General features: G+C 41.1%; 1 protein-coding gene across 1 annotated transcript in view; it reads right to left on the bottom strand.

Moving 5' to 3' along the window:
* Window positions 1-21,119, bottom strand: part of BRF1 (BRF1 RNA polymerase III transcription initiation factor subunit) — a 172,115-nt gene that overhangs the window by 59,032 nt on the left and 91,964 nt on the right. The window contains exons 8-11 of the mRNA XM_066321644.1: window positions 13,552-13,678; window positions 12,548-12,587; window positions 12,366-12,458; window positions 11,426-11,704 (exon numbers count right to left, since the gene is read on the bottom strand). Of these exons, the coding sequence (XP_066177741.1) occupies window positions 11,426-11,704; window positions 12,366-12,458; window positions 12,548-12,587; window positions 13,552-13,678 (539 nt within the window). The remainder of the gene's footprint in view (window positions 1-11,425; window positions 11,705-12,365; window positions 12,459-12,547; window positions 12,588-13,551; window positions 13,679-21,119) is intronic.

Here is a 21,119-nt window from a genome sequence, read left to right as displayed (position 1 = left end):
TGCAAACTAATCTGTTCAGCACAAAGGTGCCATTTTTACACATTTGCTTTATTACTACATAATTATTGATGGATCAGCCAAGTGCTCTCAAAAGGAAGACCAATCTTAAAAATGAGCTTGTTAAAAATTTAAGTGTAAACCCTGGGATAAAAACTAGCAGTTAGGCTTCATCTGATATAAACTTTTACAGAGGAAAAAAAAAAAATAAATTGGAGGGACAGTTTTGAAAAATGCTACATTTGAGGCAGGCATGAAATTAAAGCAGACAAGAAACTTTAATGTGATAGAAAGAAAGAATTGAGGACATCTGTACTGAGAATAAGCTGTAAGTAGCAGGAGGAATTATCAATCTAGTGATGTGCCAGCTCTCTTCATTTCAATTGCTTCACAGGCCATACCATAAAAATTGTTTGCAATGAAAGAAGTATGAAGCATCCCCAGATTTTTATTGCTCCCAGTGATATTCCACCCCATTTATGTGTGTACACCAGTTGTAGCCTTTCAAGTACAACACTGTTTCATATTAGTACCTGTTTAAATTACCTGCCCACAAACATCGTTCAGTGTTCAAAATGCCTCACTATTAAATTTTCTGTTTCAGTCAAAGTACTTCAAGAGTTTCTATCAAGCTATCAAAGGCAAGGAAGTTTCATGCAGGTTTTCTGAAAGTCAAGATGAAGCAGTAAACTTTAAATTTAAAAGAAGGCTTTTTCAGGAGAGAATTCGGCGTACCTTTTTGAATTCCCTCCCCACCTTGTTAAATCAAACTTCTTCATTGCTCCCAGATTTCTAAATGTTGCATTTCAGGAGCTGAACTTCCGAGCATCAACCTTACTCTCTTAAAAAAGACCCTGCATGTAAAGTGACCTTGGGCAAGAGCAGATCTGAAATTGCCAATTCCAAGTCACTGATAGATTGTAAAACTTTTCCAGCACTGGAACCTTAGCACAAGCACAAATGCCACTCTCAGCCTCCAAAAGACATGTTCTTTGCTACTGCAAAGACATGCTCTGAAATGCTCCTCCAGCCCCAGGTGAACTGGGGGAGCTGGTTCCTTCCCCCCCCACCCCGACTCAGCCCTGTTCCCCTTCCTTCTGTTTCCTCTCCCCCCACCTTCCACTTCACCTGCCAAGGTGTCTTTCCCTAACATACATCCATCAAAATAACACAGCTATTTAAAAAGCCTGCACAAGCTTGTGACATTTCTGACAGACCTGGGTGAGGGAGGCAACTACACCGGCACTGATGCCAGAAGATAGGAGGGGGATGAGCCAGTAAGGCAAAGCACTTCTTAACCTCAACCAACAACACCCACAACATCCCAACACATCTGCTCTGTCTTAAACTGGAGGCCAAATCCAAATAGTGCAGTATAAAACAGGGAAAGAACTTGGGACAGGAGCTTTGTGGTCATCTTTTTGCAGCAGCTACCAAGCCATGAGATACAAAAGCAGTGCTCCCACGAAGTGCAAAAAACTCTGCCTTAAAGTGAGGAGACTTCATGGAAAAGCGACTTCTCACTGACATATGTTTTATTTAATGCAAACCACTGCAAGAACATAATACTGCCACCAGTGACATCATTTCACATTGATAAGATGTTGCTGCATTTCAAGACATGACTTCAGTGGTATTGTGGATTTGCATTTTTCACTTTTAGCCAGAAATTAGTAAGAACCATTAAGCATAACTTCCCAAATTAGCCATTTGCCCTGATCCCATGCTAGTGTTAAGGATCTGGTCACAGAGCAGTATCTTACTTCCTTTCCATCTGTGAGCACACAGTGGCTTCCCCACTGTAACTAAATCAAACATGGCATGTAAGCAGTGAATTTGCTGAAAAATGGTACACTTCCAGCCCCTGCACAGCTGTTTACTTCTGGCTACTGTGTTTATATCTGTCTCAAGAGCCCTTTTCTTTGCTCTAAAATTCATTCCAGGTACTACTTAACAGCATTATTTACTCACTCTTATTTCATATTCATTCCCTTATTCCTGCTACACAGTTGTAGATGTCTTTCATAAAAGAAAATAACTTCTATAGTCTTATGTGTCCACGTGTGTTTTAAAATGAGAGCTGTGCCTTACCTTAAAACTGCTAACTTCAAAAATAAATATATTCTGCTTCCTTTTAGCAAAACTTGGCTGCAGAAAGTCCCTAGAGGCAATTGTTTTCAATTTTCCCTTAATGTGCAGCTACCCCTCCCTTGGCAGCCTGCCAGCATCTCCTCCTCTGACCGCTTGGGACATTGGCCCAACACAGTCCACCCAACCCTAGATAAAAGATCACAATGTTTGCTATTAATAACCAACCCAAAGTTGTTCTTATCTGCCCACTTCTTCAGCTCTGCACCACTGTAATTAATGAACACCGAAAACTCTATCCACAATTTTTTCAGCCATGCTGAGTGAGTGCCTATGAAATAAAATTAAATTGAAAAGCTGAAGACTACAGTAGCCTCATGTTGACAGGTCACTCTCATTCCAGGTCAAAGCAGACTCTATATTTGGCTGCTTTGATTATAATTGCTTGCAGGATAAAAAATAAATAGCAATTATCTCATTGTTATACAAGAAAAAAAGACCTAATAAATGAACCAATCCTAAAGTAACCCTGAAAAACAAATTATTTCAAAAGCAATCAGGAGAAGTAAAATTCAGTTTCCAGGATTGTTTTTAATTGCCAACAGTGTCAACATTAATATTCTTCCTCTATTGGAGAATACATCCCTTTAGTTATGAAAGCATTTAGCAAACTGTTTTCATCTCCAGTCCACAGTGCCACAGCTGAAATCCCTAATTACAAGGGTCATCTACACAAGTCGCAGTCCAGCCCATGCATCTTGCCTGCTGTGACAGTCCCACGGATTTAAGACCAACAAACAAAACAGATGAAGTGTTTGGGGGTGTGATGAAGTTAATCCCTAAGAGGATATAGGAATTAGTTTTTCAAACTAAATTCAAAGCTACAGAACAAAAGCAAAACAACACAACTGCTGCACAAAAGCATTAAAACCTTGTAGAAACAGCACTCCATTTAAAGGGTTTACTTTGGTGGATTTTCAGTTTCCAGGTACTGCCTTTACCAGCTGAACTGGTACCACGAGAAAATAAAGTATTAAACGGAGGATTATTTTAGCTTTTTCAGACAAACCCAAGTGGTCGGGATCCACCACAGCACTGCACACAGATTTATTACCCATCGTGTTAAACCCAAAGTAGCTAAGCCTTGCAAATCTCTCAGTGCTGTATTTCCTTCTACCAAGGGCACGTTTTGTGGCTCCTTGACCTGGGTTAATAAGTCTTTATTCTCAGTAACAACTGGGACCACGGAGACTCCCTGAACTGAACCCAGGCCTCCACTCCTGACACTTCAGATACTGTGATGAATTGCTTGGATTAACATCCCCCTCAGCAGCCAGCTTTCCCTGCAAACTTAGCGTCCTTTCTGAAGCCTCCACACATCTCACTTTCCAGAGTTCTCCAAAGAAAAATTTCAGTTTTCACTATCTGCTGACTTTTCTTCCTTTTTGGCAGAAGGGCAGGGCAGGAATGCCTGTTTCCTCTGCAAAGGAGCCACCCACCCAAATAACTGCGGGCATAACTGGGCTCCAGTTCTGGCAGGTGCAGAAAAGGATCAAATAATTCTTATACCAGCAGAGAGTTCTTTTAGCCAGGTGTTCTGAGTGCCTGTAGTAGGTGTCTGAATCATCACCAGCAAACACCACCTCCCCAGTCTTGTTTTAGTCGGCAGTCTATGGGGCTGAGGGTGGTAAAACACAGGAACAGGTTGCCCTGGGAAGGGTGGTGGATGTCCCATGCCTGGAAACATCCAAGATCAGGTTGGATGGGACTCTGAGCAAACTGATCTTCTCGAAGATGTCCCTGCTCACTGCAGAGAGGTTTGACTAAATGACCTTTAAACATCCCCTCCACCTCAAACCATTCAGTAACTCTATGATTCTATTTCAGCCAAAGTTTAAGAGCAGGATAGTGATTCTTTAGATGGTTACACTTCCACAGATTTCTTGAGAACTGATCCCAGAAGGACAGGAGAAATTATAAATGCACCTGAAAATACCTCCCATGCAAAGAACCAGAATCTTTTCAGATGCTTGGGAGTGCAGAGAGGAGAGAACCTTGAAAAGAAGCCCCAGCAGAAGGAAAACTTTACACAGGCACTTACAAATGCTGAGGCATGTAAGTCAACCATGAAACACAACCTTCCCTTAGTATTTGGGGAACAACTGTTTATGCAATCCTGTTATTTAGGTACAGAAAAAAGTCCATTTCTAAAGCCCCAGCTGAGCTTCTCCTCCCTGCTTGCCCAGCTCTGTGCTCCTTAAGCCTAAGCCTAGAGCAGGTCACAGCAGACCTGGACTTCCCATCAACATGATGGAAAACAATGGATAAAAAAATCCTGCTGGGGCTGACTGCTTCTCCTTGCTCCACTAAAAAGCAGGATCTATGCCACAGCACACACATGTCAATTATCTCACATGGAATGACAGAGCAGAGGCCCCGTTCCACACGTCCAACCTCTCCAAGCCAGAGACACAGCCCTGCTGCCACCTCCTTCTCTAAAGAGCCCATGGCCAGAAGCCAGCTGAAGCAGCCAGAGGAAAAAACAGCTTTTTGCCCTTTTTTCCCTCAAGCAAGGGAGGATTTTGCCCTTTTTTTCCTCAAGCAACCTAAGCGGATGGTTAGACCCATCAAAGAGCAATGTGAGACTTTTATGCTACTCAAACTGAAAATAAAGCTCATTTTCCACCATGCTTTTATTGGAGAAATTCAAGACAGAAAAGACATGCTGCCCACTGCAGTCTCAACATAGCAAGCAAAATAAATTCAGGTGTGGAAAAGCTTTCAGGATTTTAACATTCCCCATTTCAGACCAGAATTTTATCAAACAAACAAACAAAAAAAAAACAACAACAAAACCAACAAAAAACCAACCAACCTCAAGAAAACAAACAAACAAAACAAACAAACAAACAAAAAAAAAACCCACAAAAACTCAAAAAAACAGAAAGAAAGAAGGAGACATAAAAGAACACAAAGAGACTTTCTTCTCTAAAACAGTTGGAGTAGGAGGAGGATAACAGGACAGCCAGGCTGGTCAGTCAGGTGCTAAGGGGATTCATTCCCAAGCAACACAGCCAATTAAGGTTTAACAGATGGGGTCTTCTTCACTTGGATCAGGAACCTGAACCCAAATTTCCAGTATCTTTTCCTGACCCCAGCACTCATTACTCTGGGGCACTTCTTTTCGACCAAGACTTCAAAACGACACAAATTTTCCTATAGGGAGTGTCTGTATTGACAATCCAATCCTTTGGAAAGTTCCTAAAACGGCCACAAATGTTATAATAAAAATGTATTCACATGATTCAGCTTATGCTTTCACTGAAATTTATCCCCTTGATGGCTCTAACAAACTGCAGGTTTCTCTCCAAAACCCCTCTCTAAATTTGTTTAGAAATCCTTCAGCCAAACTCTATGATTAGTTTTCATCCCTTAACCTTTCTAGTTACTCAAGGCATGAATATGGAATGAATTTGGCATTCCTATCCCTTAATGAAATGCAAAGATCCTGCATGAAAAAACACGCACACTGATTTTGGAGTGAGACACGCACACACAGTACTTGTGAGTGAGTGACATACATAGTCAAGTAAGAAAATCCTGTCATCTGTAATTCACACCCAAGACTTCAGGTATCAAAAAACTGCACTCAAAGCAGTTGGTGGTCTTGTATTACCATGCTGGCTGCAGCAAGCTCTTCACATCTCATTAACAGCGTAATGAAAGCTCAATCAGGGACGCAGCCTATCAAGACTGCCAAGCACAGGCACACAGAGGCCAGAGGAGAAAGATCAGCTTGCACCAAGGTTTTTATTGTTTAGATCTTGGAATTGGGAAAGAGCTATTCCTGCCACAGAAAATATTTTCCAGTGAGCAAACGGCACACGGAGACAAAGATTAAACCCTTGAAGTGCTTGGAAGTCTTTGTACAAAGAAGGCGGCATCAAGCAGCTCATGCACAGGGCTCATTTCCACAGGTGGGGCATAAAACAACTGAAGCAACAGGGGTGCTGAGGCCAGAGGCCAGAAGAGCAATCAGGATGGGGACACGCACGCTTGCACTGATGACCAAGTGTCCCTTCAATATGTAACACAATTAGCATTAAACTCAGCAGCTTTATTTCTCATGTATATGGCAATTATTTGTAGTAGGGCTTTCTAATGTTCTCTCTACTGATTATATCACAGAATCAGTAACAGGTTGGAAGAGACATTAAAGATCACCTGGTCAAACCTTTCATAGTCTACACAAGATGGCCCAGTATTCTGTTCAGGCAAATCTTATCAGTGTCATATTTTGGGGGATCCATCTCTTCCCTTGGGAGGTTTATCCAAAGGATGACCTCACCATGAAAAGATTTTCTATTCTGCCCAATCAAAAATCTCACCCATTACCCATTGCCTTTTCCATTTGACTCCTTGCAAAAAATGAATCTCCATCCTCTCTGTAGCCACCCTTTAAACACTGGAACATGGTGATAAGCCTCCTCTAATACATCTGTTCTCAAGATTGAACAAACACAGATCTTTTTGCATGTAACATATACATTTATTTATTTCCAAACAGTTGGCACTGATGTGTTCAGACAAAATCCTTGGAAGAAAGGATGCTGGAAGAAGAAACCAGTACAAAGAGGGATCCAACACACAACCACTGAGGAAGCAACAACAGCACCAGCAGTGAGCCTGCTGCTCACCATCCTGCAATCCATGCTGGGATCCTGGGTGAGGTCAACAACTCTCCTTGGCACATGCCTGCAGACCCTCAAGCATCCTTCTATGGCAGCTCAGACCCTGACAGAAATGTCACATCTCTGCAATCTCCCCTGCCCACAGTGCTGCTGGCACTGGTCATCTATCTGCTGCTCTCAAAGAAAGGAGGAAGACAGAACACACATGCATTTTTCCTTGCTGGATGAGGGAGCTGAATCTGCTCACAGAAGGACAGACGAAGGCCCAAGGCCAGGATGAAGTATGAGGTGGGAGCTGGCAGCTGCAGGGGATGAAATGCAGAAGACAAGAGGACCCAGGAGGATGAGCCCATCCCCACCTCATATCAGATCACTTTTAGCCACTTTTCACATCCCCCTTGAATAAGAAGCTGCACAGTGCCAGTACACAGGGACAAGGACCACAGTCAATGAACACTGCCTGCACGGGGTCTTTAACACCCACAGAAATCAATGGCAATATCTTTCAACCTCAGCCCCTGTCAGATTATGCCTGCAGCAGGTAATGGAGGCATAAATACGAGGAGCAATAAATGAGCAAAGTGCTAATTGTGAAGCTTTCCCATGTATTCTCTGTGAAAAGAGCAGCGAGTGCAGTTTGCTGGGTGCCTCACCAGGCACAAGATGGAACTTGCATGGCGATTGCTCACTGCTAAAGCCGCCTCCTTTCACAGGGACGTGCAGGAGCACGTTACCACCCACCACACACACTGCTTGAAATCACTGCCCTGAATGACTGCATGTGAATTTTGACTCAAAACAAAACCTAAATCAGGTCTCTAACCTTACCTAGCTTATGAAGGGGCAGTTATATAAAGTAATTCCGTAATTTACACCCTGTATTTTACCTTTATCTCTGCTATTGTCAGACCTTCCCCACCTTTTCCTCATGTGGCGAGAGATGAACTGGCAGCGTACAGCCCAGTGTGGGAAGGACAAGGTGACAGCCACCAAATAGCAAAATGACACAAACACCAAGAAAGATGATAAAATATTTGAAATGGTATAAAAAAAGGACATAAAAATAAATTGCAGAGAGAAATTTCACACCAATGGATGTCATTTCTCCAGAACAAACTCCATGATATTTGACTGTGAGAGTCTCCTAAAAGAAATAGTGCACTTTTTTTTGAGGAACTGAGAATCAGAAAGAGCATGTAGAATGTGGAGAGGATGCTGCGATGCTGCACGGCCAGGAAAATGGACGGACTGATGTACCTGGTCTCCATCTCTGAAACTGAGATCTCACCATAAAGCATTTTTATCATGAAGAATAAGAGAGAAATACTTTGCAAAGACTCAAGCAGTTTGCAGCTTAAAGTCACTGCAAATTATTACACTTCATAGGAAAAATTAGTCGAATGTAGTGTTTATTCTAAGCACTTTACTGCCTCAGACTCATTAACCCGGTACCTTACATGCTGTCTTTGTAATGCAAATTTGTTAAAATACTGTGCTTTTCATAAAACAGTCATACAGACAAGCTCACAGTGCTCAAATACCAATTTTAAGTGGCGAAAAATACACTTACTTTTTCCTAATATTTCAGCTCTGCACCTAAGTCTTATCTGCATAAGCAGTTCATGAGAAACCTGCTGCTGGCTGCTGCCACTGTAGCACAAAGGTGGAAGATTTCCCAAAGCAGCTGATGTAGGCAATTATAAACTGAATTACCACATGCCAAAGCCAAATGAAAAGACTTTGTAGAAGGTACCTGCAGCAGAGGTTTTTTGAGGAAGAGAGATCATTACCGAGAGGAGGAGAGATACCCTGCACTTAAGGAAGCCAAACACTGCACATACTGCACCTGTTTGCTGAGCTCCTATTTAGGAGCCACCTGCCCTGTCTGCAGCACATCACCACAAGAGTTTGCTGGGCATCCTCACCATGCAGCACCAGGCACGCTGCTTCCAGCTGCTGAACTGGCTGGACATGACACACCCATCCAACAACACGAGGAGCCCAGCAGGAGATGCAAAATCATCTCCATAAGGTCTCCAGCCCAGCTTGACCCATACAGTGAGAGATGACTCCAGGCTGGAGAGGGCTGAGGGAAGGAGAGTCTCTGATTTATGACTTATATAGCTGTGGAGAAGGACCATCATCTTCAGGGTTCAGTGTTACGACAGCACTGTCCCTCCTCCAGTGGACTTAGATCTTGGAACATGAACTACCACAGCAAAGCCATGGCCAGCTGAGATTCACAATATAAATTGCACTAAACCAAATTCAAATACATAGGATAAATGCAGGAAATTCTGTGAGCTTTTCCTCCTCCCTCCACACTTACCAACTACTTTTGTTTCAAGACAATCTATAATGGTGCCATCTCAAATTAAACTCTGAGCAACTGCTCTCATCCTGTATTTAGTTCTGAAAACTGTCATTTCTTTTTTAGGCCTGAAGAAGGGTCCATAAACCTGGAAAATATCTAAGTTTTAGAACTGGTCTGACAGTCTGTACCACTTGGTCTGACAGAAGAAAATACTACCTTCCCAGACTTCCCAGAGGTATGAAGACAGAGCTCAACAACATTGCCTGAGGTGCCAGAATCATCTACACTGGTTTTCATCAGGTTCAGAGCTACGACACAAAGGTAACCAGTGTGTGGCATCTTAACAAGAGGTTTTCTTTATTCTGCATAATAACATGCCAACTGCAAGCCAGGTGTACTTCCCAACCCGTCTGCTAGATCTGGTTCCCCCTCACCCAAAACACACCAAGGTTCCATTATTGCTCCTGAGCACAGATGACTTCCCAGAGGAAACTCGGGGTGATGCACACATCACTGGGATGTACCCACACCGCAGGCACCACATGGCAAGGGCCTGGAGGCTGGGAACTGCACCCAAATTGAACACCCTGCAGTACAGGCACAACCAAAGTGAACTGGATTTAACACAAAACTCCTAAATGGTTAAGATAAATTAGCAGAGTCACAAAAATGAAACAAAACAACAAAGAAATCCACCTAAAACCCCCTCAAGGACCCTCCTCACCACTCAACAAAAACCTCCAAATCCGACAAAGACTGGGGCAGAATCTATAATCAAAATAAGACCAAAACAGTAATTTTGCCTATGTGCTTCAAAGCATGTTAAGAAAATAAGTACTTGTTCAAACACCTGCAATGATTTCTCCAATGAAAGAAAAGAGAGTGAGCATACTGAAACCTACTTGGTTTCGAAATTCAGTTCATTTGGCACATCCTCCACTTTTGCAAGAAAACAAACAGCAAAGGGAGAACAAGCCACAGCATGAGCAGCTCTGCACTCTCCTGCCCATGTGCCTGAAGCCCAAATCAGAGGAACCTCCCTGGCTACACCAGATTAGCTTCATCTCTTCACTCAGTCCTCAGCTTGCCCATTAAAATGGTCAACAGCAATGCCAGCTGAGAAACGTCCATCACTGGGAACTCCTTTTTACAGGTCACTGGCCAACCAGACAACAACAGCTTCTAGCCATGACTGACCTCTCTGTGACATGAACTGTTGATTTCCAGGAGAAAGACAAGCCATGAGCCATTCATTTTCTTAATCGTAATTAAAACAAAACCAAAACCACTCAACTGTTTCTATATGAATTTGTTCGTACAAAATAAAAATGTGCAATCATCCTGCTATGTTTCTGGAGACTGAACACTAATGTAGTAAGAATTTGAGTTCATCTACTGTTGAACAGAAATCAGCATCACAACAGTTTGGATAACAAAATGTTCTGTTGCACAGACCTCCAAGTAAGCTGACAAAACAGATTCAGATGGGTGTGTCTTATGATGGGAAAATTAACTGTGATAAAAAATGAAATGCCCCTTAGATATGTTGTTTTCAGAGCCATTAAGATGCAAAAGGGATTTTAAAAAACTGCTGTCTCCATGAAGTTCAAGCACATGTGAGAAAAAGCAAACAAACCTGCCTGGATGACTGACTGCAATACTGGCTCTGGCAAAACTTGCTTTTTTAGTTGATCAGTCCTGCTCCCACTGTGCTATACAGAGCTGTATGATGCAGATAGATCTGGGGGTTTCAAGAAAAATGGAGCAAAAGCAGCACAACGCACACTGAAGTTCATATCAAAGAAAAAAGCGTAACACTAGTTATTTCCTCTTGGAAATATTTTAAATGTTTGCCATTTGCAGAAATTCTCAATCAGAGACAGACTGCATCATGTTTGGCTCCAGTAAAATGTCTCCTGAGAAAGTCTGCTTTGATCTAAGATTCTCGTACTTGGGTTTTAATTTCCAGTCACATTTACAGGAATCTGTTTCCTCCAATTTCCTAATTGAGAGTACATGGCTTGAAATATGCCCATCAGCTATCATATGACTGCGAATCAACTATCAACTTAACCAAGAGATACACATTCTCAGGCCTCAGAAAATAATCAGGCACCCCAGATTTTCCCGCAGCTTCCAGAAGAGCAGATGTCAACAACCACATCAACAACCAAGACCACCGGTCCCATCCAGCCTCACAGCTCCCATATCCCGACATCTCAGTGATTCACGGAATTGCTACCACAGTAACCAACAAGATACATGGAAATGACAGAACAAACCCACAGCTGGCTGCCTGTGTCCAGTTTCTGCTCTGATCTGAACTCCTACTCACCAGGCTCTTGGTCCTTTGTGGATATGCACTCTTTGATGGACTCTGTTATGCCAAGACTAGCGGCGGTGGGCAGTGGGCCAAGTAAGGATTCCAGTGCGGGGGGTCTTACAAGAGTTTCATTTCCATTTCTGCATTCCCCATCTTCCATTCTTTTAACTCTATCCTTCTCACTGAGTTCATCATAGAAGTCCTTGTTTAAGTGATTAGCAGCTGCTTCTAGTTCCTCATCTTCTGCCTCCTCCTCTCCAAGCATGCTAGAGGCATTATCTTCTATAGAATCTGTAAGGGGAAAAAACCCAACAGATCACTGCATACTATCTGTTACAGAAACTAAATAAATAGAGAGGTGCTCACTTAAAGAATAAAAATCTTTAGAGGGAATCTGTAAAAGAAATACACAATATTTTAGTTCAGTGTATGAATACATGAAGTTTCCAGACGCTACTGAAATTCATTACCTTGACTATTAAAATGTATTTTTGTGACTACAATCATCATTTAAAACAGAAGCATCGTCTTATCATATTAGGTAAAAGGGCTTTGTGAGAGAAGTCAGCTATTTCCTGGTATAATTACAAATTAAAAATAGCCAGTTCAACCTGCCCAAAGCCCTTCCATATGGGAAGTCAACTGGGGAATCTGGCAACAGAAGGGTCTAGATACTGGTCTATTGCACTTTCAGTGATAAAAAGAAACATTCTCAGATGCCAGTGCCAAGCTTATACTGCACCAGGCAAGAAAAATAACTGAAATCGTTAATGAACTATCCCTGCATTGAACAATATGGTTGTTTTGAAGACTGATCTATGAACCACCTATTTGGGAGAGAAAACCCCAACGCAAGAGATCTGGCACGATACAACCATATATATGACATTTATCACCGTAATGTTCATACAGTTCAGACTATTTAAGGAGTCATAAGACTTTATAGACTTACCATCTTTAGTGAAATTTGCAAATACGCCTTTTGCCTTCGGTCTACTGTTTTCTAATTCAATCTCTATTTCATCTTGGTAGCTCGATATTTCTCCTGTGGTGTTGAAATAAAAATAAAACTCAGCAATCATTGATGTAATATTGAAGGAATGAGTGATATGTTACACTAAACACAACTTATACCTTCAAAATCCTCCAGCTTTTTTGATAATGCCTTTTCAAGCTGAAATGACAATAAAGAAAATAAACATGAAATTACTAAAAAAATACGCATAATTTTAAACTGTTTGTGAGCTGTACATAGAGACAGAGAATGGCAGGGTATTTCAACAGCATAAGCAAGTTTTGAATTACCACTGAAATTAGTCTGTAGTGTCAGATAGGCATGACAGACAGGTCTCAAAACACTGACCAATTCTGAATGTTATCTCTCCCAGCTCTATATTTCAAAAGGAGCCTCCACTCTGTTAAAGCTGTAAAAAAGGCTTCATTCTCCAGCAGTCAGACTCTGTGACTGTGCATGTAGAAGTGAGAAGTGCAAGGACAGTGCTGAGACTGGAATGCCCACACCAGACAGAACACACTGGTGATGGCAGAGTGAAGCTCTGACCTTCAGCACCCGGCTGGCTCTTGAGAACATCACTAACATCTCTACAGACCTTTAAATGACAGCACAATTAAAACAAGTAAAAATCCTAACAAACCAATAATGTAAGAATTGACTATGGCAGCAGCAAAATCTTCTCCTCTGCCGCCAGCTTTACTTCATGATTTGTAAAGAAATTAAACATGAGAACTAATCTCTGGAAGCAGGTGTTGTACCACACAAAATCACCAGCAGTCTCAGTAAGGTACATGGGTTATTGTTTTCATATCTATTTTAAAAAAGTTCTCTGTAATGGCACTTCTCCTAACCACAGGTATCACCTTAAAAACAGTGTATGTTTTCTCATCCCGTGACATTTTTATTTTGGAAACTATCCCTTTGCCAATAAACCAAAAAATATCTTTAGTTAATGGGTACCATATGCATTAATGCTCATGCCTCCCTCAAGAACCTCAAAATAAAAGTACTAAATCTTACCAAGGGCTGGTCAGTTAGGATTTAGCATTAACTGATTCAAAAGGGAATGCACAGAGTGAGGAGAGAAGAAAGAACCACAGAGATCATCAAATTCAGAATTTACCTGCTGTATTTTCAATTTTTTTTGACCAGCTGTAAATGAAGGAGGATCACATTCTTCTTCCAAGTCAATCTTCATAAACTCATCTATGGTTAGCTGACTGGTTGGTGTATCTTCAAACTCTGTCAACCTACCAAAGCATACAGCACATGACCAAAACATCTCTAAAGAACTCTTTTGAAAGTAACAAAATTTGCAAACTGACAAGCTGTGGAATAAACATGTCATCCTCAGCAACTCTGGCTCAAACACAGACTACATTAAAACTGAAGTGCTACTAATTGTTTCATCTGCTGCAAAGAAAGTATCTTTTCATATCCCAAATTAGCTTCTGATTTATTAGAGTATGTAACATACTTTTTTTTTTTTTTTTTTTAATGAACAAAGACTGAACAAAAATACTGCAGCCCCTACGGTCAATTAAGTATAGACAAAACTGAGACAAGAAACACAGCTCATTCCTCCCCTCTTGTTGCTTTCTTATCAACAGCAACAACAAAACGGACTCACCAAATAAAGTATCCGTCATCCTAGTTTAGGAGTTTGCCCAAAAATCTTCCTGATATGTCAGCATGATTAATTTAAACAAAGCAAACCTTGAAGTAACATCTCTTCAGAACGCAGAAAGAGGGACAAGAAAAAATCTTCTCGGGACACACAGAAGCAGTGGTAAAATAAATTGGTCATTCGCACATCACACAGATGAAATAGATGGATGAACGTCATTTGACAATAATACATGTTGGATTTATTTAATGTTTGCATTTTAAAGGTTCCTACTTATGTGAGAGATAGGACTGGCTCCATGGAGAACTGCCATGAAAGCAGATGAGTCTTTCAGAAGAATTCAATCTTAAATAAGACCACGTGGTCATAACTTAATCCCCAAATACCAGCATTTTATACAGGTGGCTGAGAATAAGCACATCCATTTTACAGATGGAGAAAATGAGACAAAAGGTTAAGTACAAAGCCAGGTCAGGAAACGTCTGGCAGAATGCTTCTCTGACAGAAAGTGCCCTTTTAATAATATCAACATTTTCCATGGGAAAATGGCAATGATGGGCCTGCAGCTGCTTCGCTGGAATATTCCCATCTTTCAGAGGAAGCAGAGCTGACAACAGCTCCCATCTGCAAAGCTAGGGAACTAAAAATGGTGATTCGGGGCTCTCAGCACAGGACCTTTCTGCATTTCTCTCCCCCTAAAAACAGCTGTGGTTTTCTTCTCAGTTGTCTCCTCTACCTCTGTTTGCAGCAAAACTCTTTTTGAAGAAGGAATTTTCTCTAGGACAGAAATTCAGTTTCTAGCCAACACCAGGGTCAAAGCCAAGAGCACAGGGCCACATTCTCCTGCTATATCCTCATCAGTCTCTGTATTTCTTCCTTTATAAATTGAGGAGCACAACAAGACAGCCCATACAGAGGGGTGTAGGCAGGCTGCAACTGCAGGACACTGCCCAGAGACATCCCACTCCCAGAGCAGGGGCCAAAGGCCACAGGCAGCACCTCATGTCATGAAATGCACAGAGAGAGCCGGGCACCTCTGTGTGACTTCAACAGCAAGCAGCACACTAAGCCCATGCACGACAATGCCAGCCAGAATTAGTGCTGCTGCTGAGAAGAGAGACTCTAAAAACTAGATATGCTTTTGGAATTCAAGCATCTCCACAAAGCCCCAAATTAGCCATGTACTTAAGAGTGACTGACAGCCCAAACCCTTCCCTCAGAGTACCAGGGACCAGCTCCCTCCTCCTCTCTTTCAGATCAAATTGGAAAGGAGAGGAGGATGCTGTTGGCAGCAGCAGCACCCAGCTTTTAATTGAAAGACCAGAAATCTCTCTTGGCGTTAACAGGCTTCCATCATGCATTACCCACCTTCCAGGAGGGAGCCACATCTATCAGGTTAGAGGGAAAACCTGGCTAGGGCACTGTTATTATTTTAATTCAGGATTCACTTAATGCCAAACCCATATATCATTTGAGGAGCATGGATCTTCCCAGTCACAATCATTAAAGAACAGCCATCCATCTCTCCAGGACTGAATCATGTACTCACAGGCAGCCCCACTTCAGCAAGACTCATCTTCCCAATCAGTCTCACCCTGCTAAAATATTACTCTCCTCCCAGTGTTAAAAGCCAAGGTGCACTTTGGCAAAGACACACAGTTTGTTTATCCAACACTTGCTCTGTGTCTGAGATGAGCTGCCAGAGCCCCACCAAAGCAGCACCACGTCTGTGAGTGCTGAGCAGTCAAGAAAACACCATGAGCAAAACCCATGAATCCAGGCTGGGGACAAGATGACCATGCTGGGTGTCAGCACCTAATCCCCGCAGACACCTCAGGCTCTGTCTGTCCCTCTCCTGCCCACAGTGTCATCTGACTCATGTCACGTACCCTGAGCCCATCAGATGCCAGCCCTGAGGTAAGCCAACGTGCTGGAGCTGGCACAAGCTCCAGCTCAAGCACCAGCTTCCACCCCAAGCCAGAATGGGCAGGATGGGTCTCTCCCAACACCTTCAGTGTGTCTGCACTAGGACAGGGCAGAGCTACACCATATTTACTGCCAAGGAGCTCAAACCCACAGCACAGCATGGTTCAATCATCTAACCAGGCCACCATCACCCAGTCCCATGCCCATGCCCTCCTTTCCTCAGTCCTGATCCAAGTGAGGCAGGGCTGATCGCCTGGGGGGAGGGCTGCCAGCATCACCGTTTAAGCACAGGCTGGTGGTGATGCAAATTTAGATTAACAGGTTATTTTTTCACTTCTCTCAAGTCTTGCCCTCAAGGCTCTAACCCTTCTCCCAAAATGAGGAACCATCCCTCATGGCCAGGATCCCAGCTTGAGCATCGTCTCTGTGGGAGAGCGAGCTACACACTCAACATTTTCTCCTTTAACTTGATATAAATAAATACCTGCATTTGCCAACCACTTGCCTGCCTCAACATTTTACATTGGCTGATACCCTGTCTACATACGTTTAAATATTTCTTTAATTTTATCCACTGTTTGGACACATGCCACCAAGGCAAAAAACTGATGCTGCAGCAGTCTGTACCACATGAAACAAAGCAACATTAGTTTGGCAGTTAAGAAAAACTGACACAACCTTAATTATAAACACAATAATTTCAGAGGCAAGGGAGTGGCTTCATGAAAAAAAAATAGCTACAGGCTATTTTTTAAGTCCCACATAAAAGTGCTATCCAAGTTCATTTTCCACTTTTTTAACCTAAAAAAATCTAATAAGAATTGCCACTAAGTTATGCACAGACAGAGGGAAAATAAACAGATATACAAATTAAAATATTATTTCCTTGGCACAAATTCAAAAAGGCTCTAAAAATTGAAATTTGGCAGACAAGGATTTTCTATTTATAGTCAAGGCAGAGGCAACCACTAAAGCTCAGGCTAAGATTCAACTTCCAGTATAAACCGTCCTCTTACAGTTTCTCACAGCAAACTCTTTCAAAAAAATTCCTTTGGGAGAAAAGTTTTTCCAGAGCCTAGTGTCATCTGCCTCTAACTCCAACCCTTTTTTACAAAGAAAAATTTCCACAGTTATTGTTTCATCCATTACAGACAAAACCACACCTCTGCTTCTGATAAAGCACTTTTGTGCACAAACCAGTAAACCGATTCTGTTCACACTTAGTTTAACTCCCAATAAGGAAAAATGGGTCAATCATTTTGAAGTGATATGCAATATCCTTTTTACTTTATTTTGTTCCAGGGATACCCTCCAGTGGAGACTCCTGAATCCAGTCTACAGTGATGGAAAGAACAGACTCATATGTGCAGCTAAGGGCTCAGTTTTAATGTTTAATTGAGATTGTGCAGCAGTGGGGTGCAACAAAGCACACAAAAGAACAAGGACTTCTGGAGTCTAATCCACAAATGCTTCAGGAGCCCAAGTTGAAAGCCCAAGAGGGACTCCTGAGCAGAGACAATTGAGAAACAGCCATGGTGTCCTTCTACCCATACACAATCAGAACTGAGTTCTAGAAAGCAGGCAGCATGAGCAGAGGTATCTCCATACAGAAGGGCAAACACAACACAATTTCAGAGACAGTTATTTTTTCAAAGAGGGAATGTAGGGTTTAGCCTGAGCCATCAGTGTTTAAATTACCTGTTGTGAGAGGTCTTTTTAAAGTACTTCAAGAATTTTATCAATGGATTAGAAAAATAATAAGCTGAATATGCCACACTGTTAGCAGAAATACATTAAAAAGAACCTTCATTGCAAGATAAACTGGTGCTAGTAATTAAATGCCCCTGAGTTTTCCGAAATTAACAATATAATTAAAACCCTAAGTAGTAACTTACACGATATCTACATTATCTTAACTATTGTATAAACTACAAATATTCTAGCAATAGATCAGCTGATTTGACACCTCAGACAATTCCAAACTCTGGCAAAGTAAGAGATTCACTTTTGTGTCTTAGTGAAGAACCAGAATATTGCAGATCATCCTCACTGTTTTAATTTAATCCTCATCAGTGCTTCCTGTCACTCCAAACCTTTGCACTCACAGCAGAGCAGCTCAGAATTCACAATGGTGTTCAAACCATCATTATTTCTATACTACAAATCTAATAGCCTATTGCATCACCCCTTCCCTCCTTATTTTTTCCAAGCCATACAATGTTTACACATGAATTATATATGGAAGTATGTAAACACATACCCTAAAAGTGATACTTAATATAGAACACATATCTGAAATAGTTATTAAATGCTTCCTACATGACACAACGAAGTTTTCCAGTAGCCACCAGTAAGTAAATAAATAGAAGAGTAATCTTCTGATATGTAAACACTGTACATATATACAATTTTACATGAACTTGCAGTAATATAAAAGGTAGTTTAAAGGCTGTATGAATGAGTATCTCATTACTAAAAGTAAGGACAAAATCAGAGGTGATCCAGTTGCTGTGGTTTTACAACTTATCACCTGAGCTGTGCTAAATTAGTTTGTCCCTGGCCAAATGCAACTGTCAAAGAGAAATATTCTACCTTTACACAACTTCCAACATCAATACATATCACCTCTTTTTGCAACAGACTAAGAACACACATGCACAAAGTGATTTATTTCCAATTAATAGGTGACTGATAATCTATGGGGCAAATTTGCTGGCAACTCTCTGATGTTTCTCTAAGTATTGAGAACAGGTACCTCTAAAGATTGTACTAAATAAAGCACTCTTTAGAATTAGTTCCTCTTACTTGCTCACATCAACACAGAGATTTAAAACTGTCACAAATTCATTAGCATAAATTTTAAGCCCTGATTCTACAAATGCTTACACACAGAGTTAACTAGCATCAACACTTATGGCCCACTGTCAGCACCTGGATAATCTCACCAGCACAACCCTGGCCATCCCAGAACTCTGTCAGTCTACACCACCTGAAAATTTTTCTTCTTTTTTCTCCCTGCTTCAAATGTTCACACCATGCTAATGAAACAAAATGTGTTAGCATTCCTTAAAATTCTGCTTCATTAGAGTGGTTCCTCTCCTGTGGTCTGTCAAAAGCACTCTATGATCTCCTGGAAAAGAAAAATAAAGCTGTTTAATTTCTTAACAGCCACTCAGATGAGGAAAGTCAAACACAGGAAAACTATTTACAAGATTTAAGCCTGAGTTAGTGAGAATAAGTTACTGATTGTTTCAAAAGTAAGACTGACCAAGTAATTTTGAAATTATATTTTGAAGTATAATGTACTAAAATATATTAGGAATCTAATTAATGTATTAACTTGCTAACTGTATAGAAGTTGGATTTATAAAAAGGAGCATTGCCTGTGAAACTGGATTTCTCAGAAATAAAACCTTTTTTTATTAAACCAGACAATCCAAATTACAAAGGTACGCAGTATTAGCCCACGTGGATCAAGTTCCATTTTACTCACCATACTAGAAAGGTTTCTAAAACATCATCTGTAAGTCATGTGAATTGATTTAAGTGGAGACATGAGATATTTCTCAATTTAGCTTATGGTAGCAGCAGCAGCCAGCTAAGGAGCTGCTTGGTTGCTGAGCTGAGATCAGAGCAGACAGCACAACAAGGTCCTTTACCTGAAATAAATTTCCTGGCGTTCTAAATGCTTCTCTCCACATCACACTTCAAGCAAGAGGCCTTACATGACTGACATTCTGAGCATCCTCAGCCTCTCCCCACTCAAACACCTCAGGCGGCCAGCTCTCACTGATTCACTGGATACCCTCCATAGAATTTTAGCATGGCTGTACTTGGATCACAGCCCAACACTGACTTCTACACACTGTTCCCTTCAGTCTCAGCCTTGAGAGGGCTTTGGTGTTTTGAATAACAACTCCCAGCCACCTCACAGCTACCCATGTCCCTGTTACCTTCCCTTCTCATCCTGACTCCAGACTCATGTACAGACTGGCTCCTCTCTTTGCCTGCTCTCACAGGCATCTGTCCAGCTTCAGACAGCACTGAGAGCTTGGGCACGAAGTTCATGCCAGCCACATATTACAGAAATTAAATAAAAAAAAAAAAAAAAAGAAAAGCTGTAGACAATACATTCAGGACATTTATCTCTACACATAAATCTTTAATTTTTCCAGAACATTACAACTTCAGTCACTGAAAGAGCTGTAACAGGATCCCCAGGATAAAAGCAAAGGACCCCATTTATGAAAGTCTCTGCAGCATCTACAACTGGTAAATGAAGCTTCTTCATAACAAGTCTTGTCTTCCCTCCAAAACACTATAAGGTCATAAGAAAAAACATTCACCTCAAAAAATGAGCTATTTAAACCCATTCCAGCCTTTTGTTCCAATTTCTTCTAAATGAAGCTTGACTACTTCTGAAGTTCATCACAAGTAAGTTTTTCAGCAGATAGTACTTTATGGAACTGAGAAGAAGTATTTTTTATGCAAAAAGCAGTTCAATTTAAAGATAAAGTGAGCAAGTCCAAGCAGCAAAATGCAAATGTTAAGATAAGCCTTTTTTTTCTTTTTATTTCTATGGAAGAAGTGCCTAAGATCTTCTAACAGGCATTAAGGGCCACACAGTATTAGATAACACACAATGGACAAGTATCACAAGAATTATTCTTACTGAAGATAACACAAAATGTAGAACACAGAGAAAGCATGGAAGAAGTGAATACGATGAAGGGGCAGAGTGTTTAAAGGTTAAAAAGACAAGAGGCGAAGACAGGTGCATTGAACACAGGCACAAATGTGAGGACTGAAGTAAATAAGAGGACTGGGTTTATTAAAAGTTAATTTCTTCTACCTCCACGGATGATTACATAGAAAATAACAATTTGACTAATTAGCTAATATTTGTACAGTACTTTGAATACATAAAGTGATATATAAGTTAATATAATTTCAATTAGACTGGAAATGAGATAGAATTATCAGTGCATTTATTAATATTTAATAAGTTCACTTTCAACAACAGCAACAAGCTTTACATTTTAATTGTGTGCTTCAAAACATAAAGCTAGAAGTGACTGCAAAGTGACTACAAAAATATTACCAAAAACCCACTCACATTAAAAATAAATAAGCATTGC

This window comes from Sylvia atricapilla, chromosome 6, assembly GCF_009819655.1.
Source record: "Sylvia atricapilla isolate bSylAtr1 chromosome 6, bSylAtr1.pri, whole genome shotgun sequence".
In the NCBI taxonomy this organism is placed as follows: domain Eukaryota; kingdom Metazoa; phylum Chordata; class Aves; order Passeriformes; family Sylviidae; genus Sylvia; species Sylvia atricapilla.
This window is presented reverse-complemented; position numbering and strand designations above follow the sequence as displayed.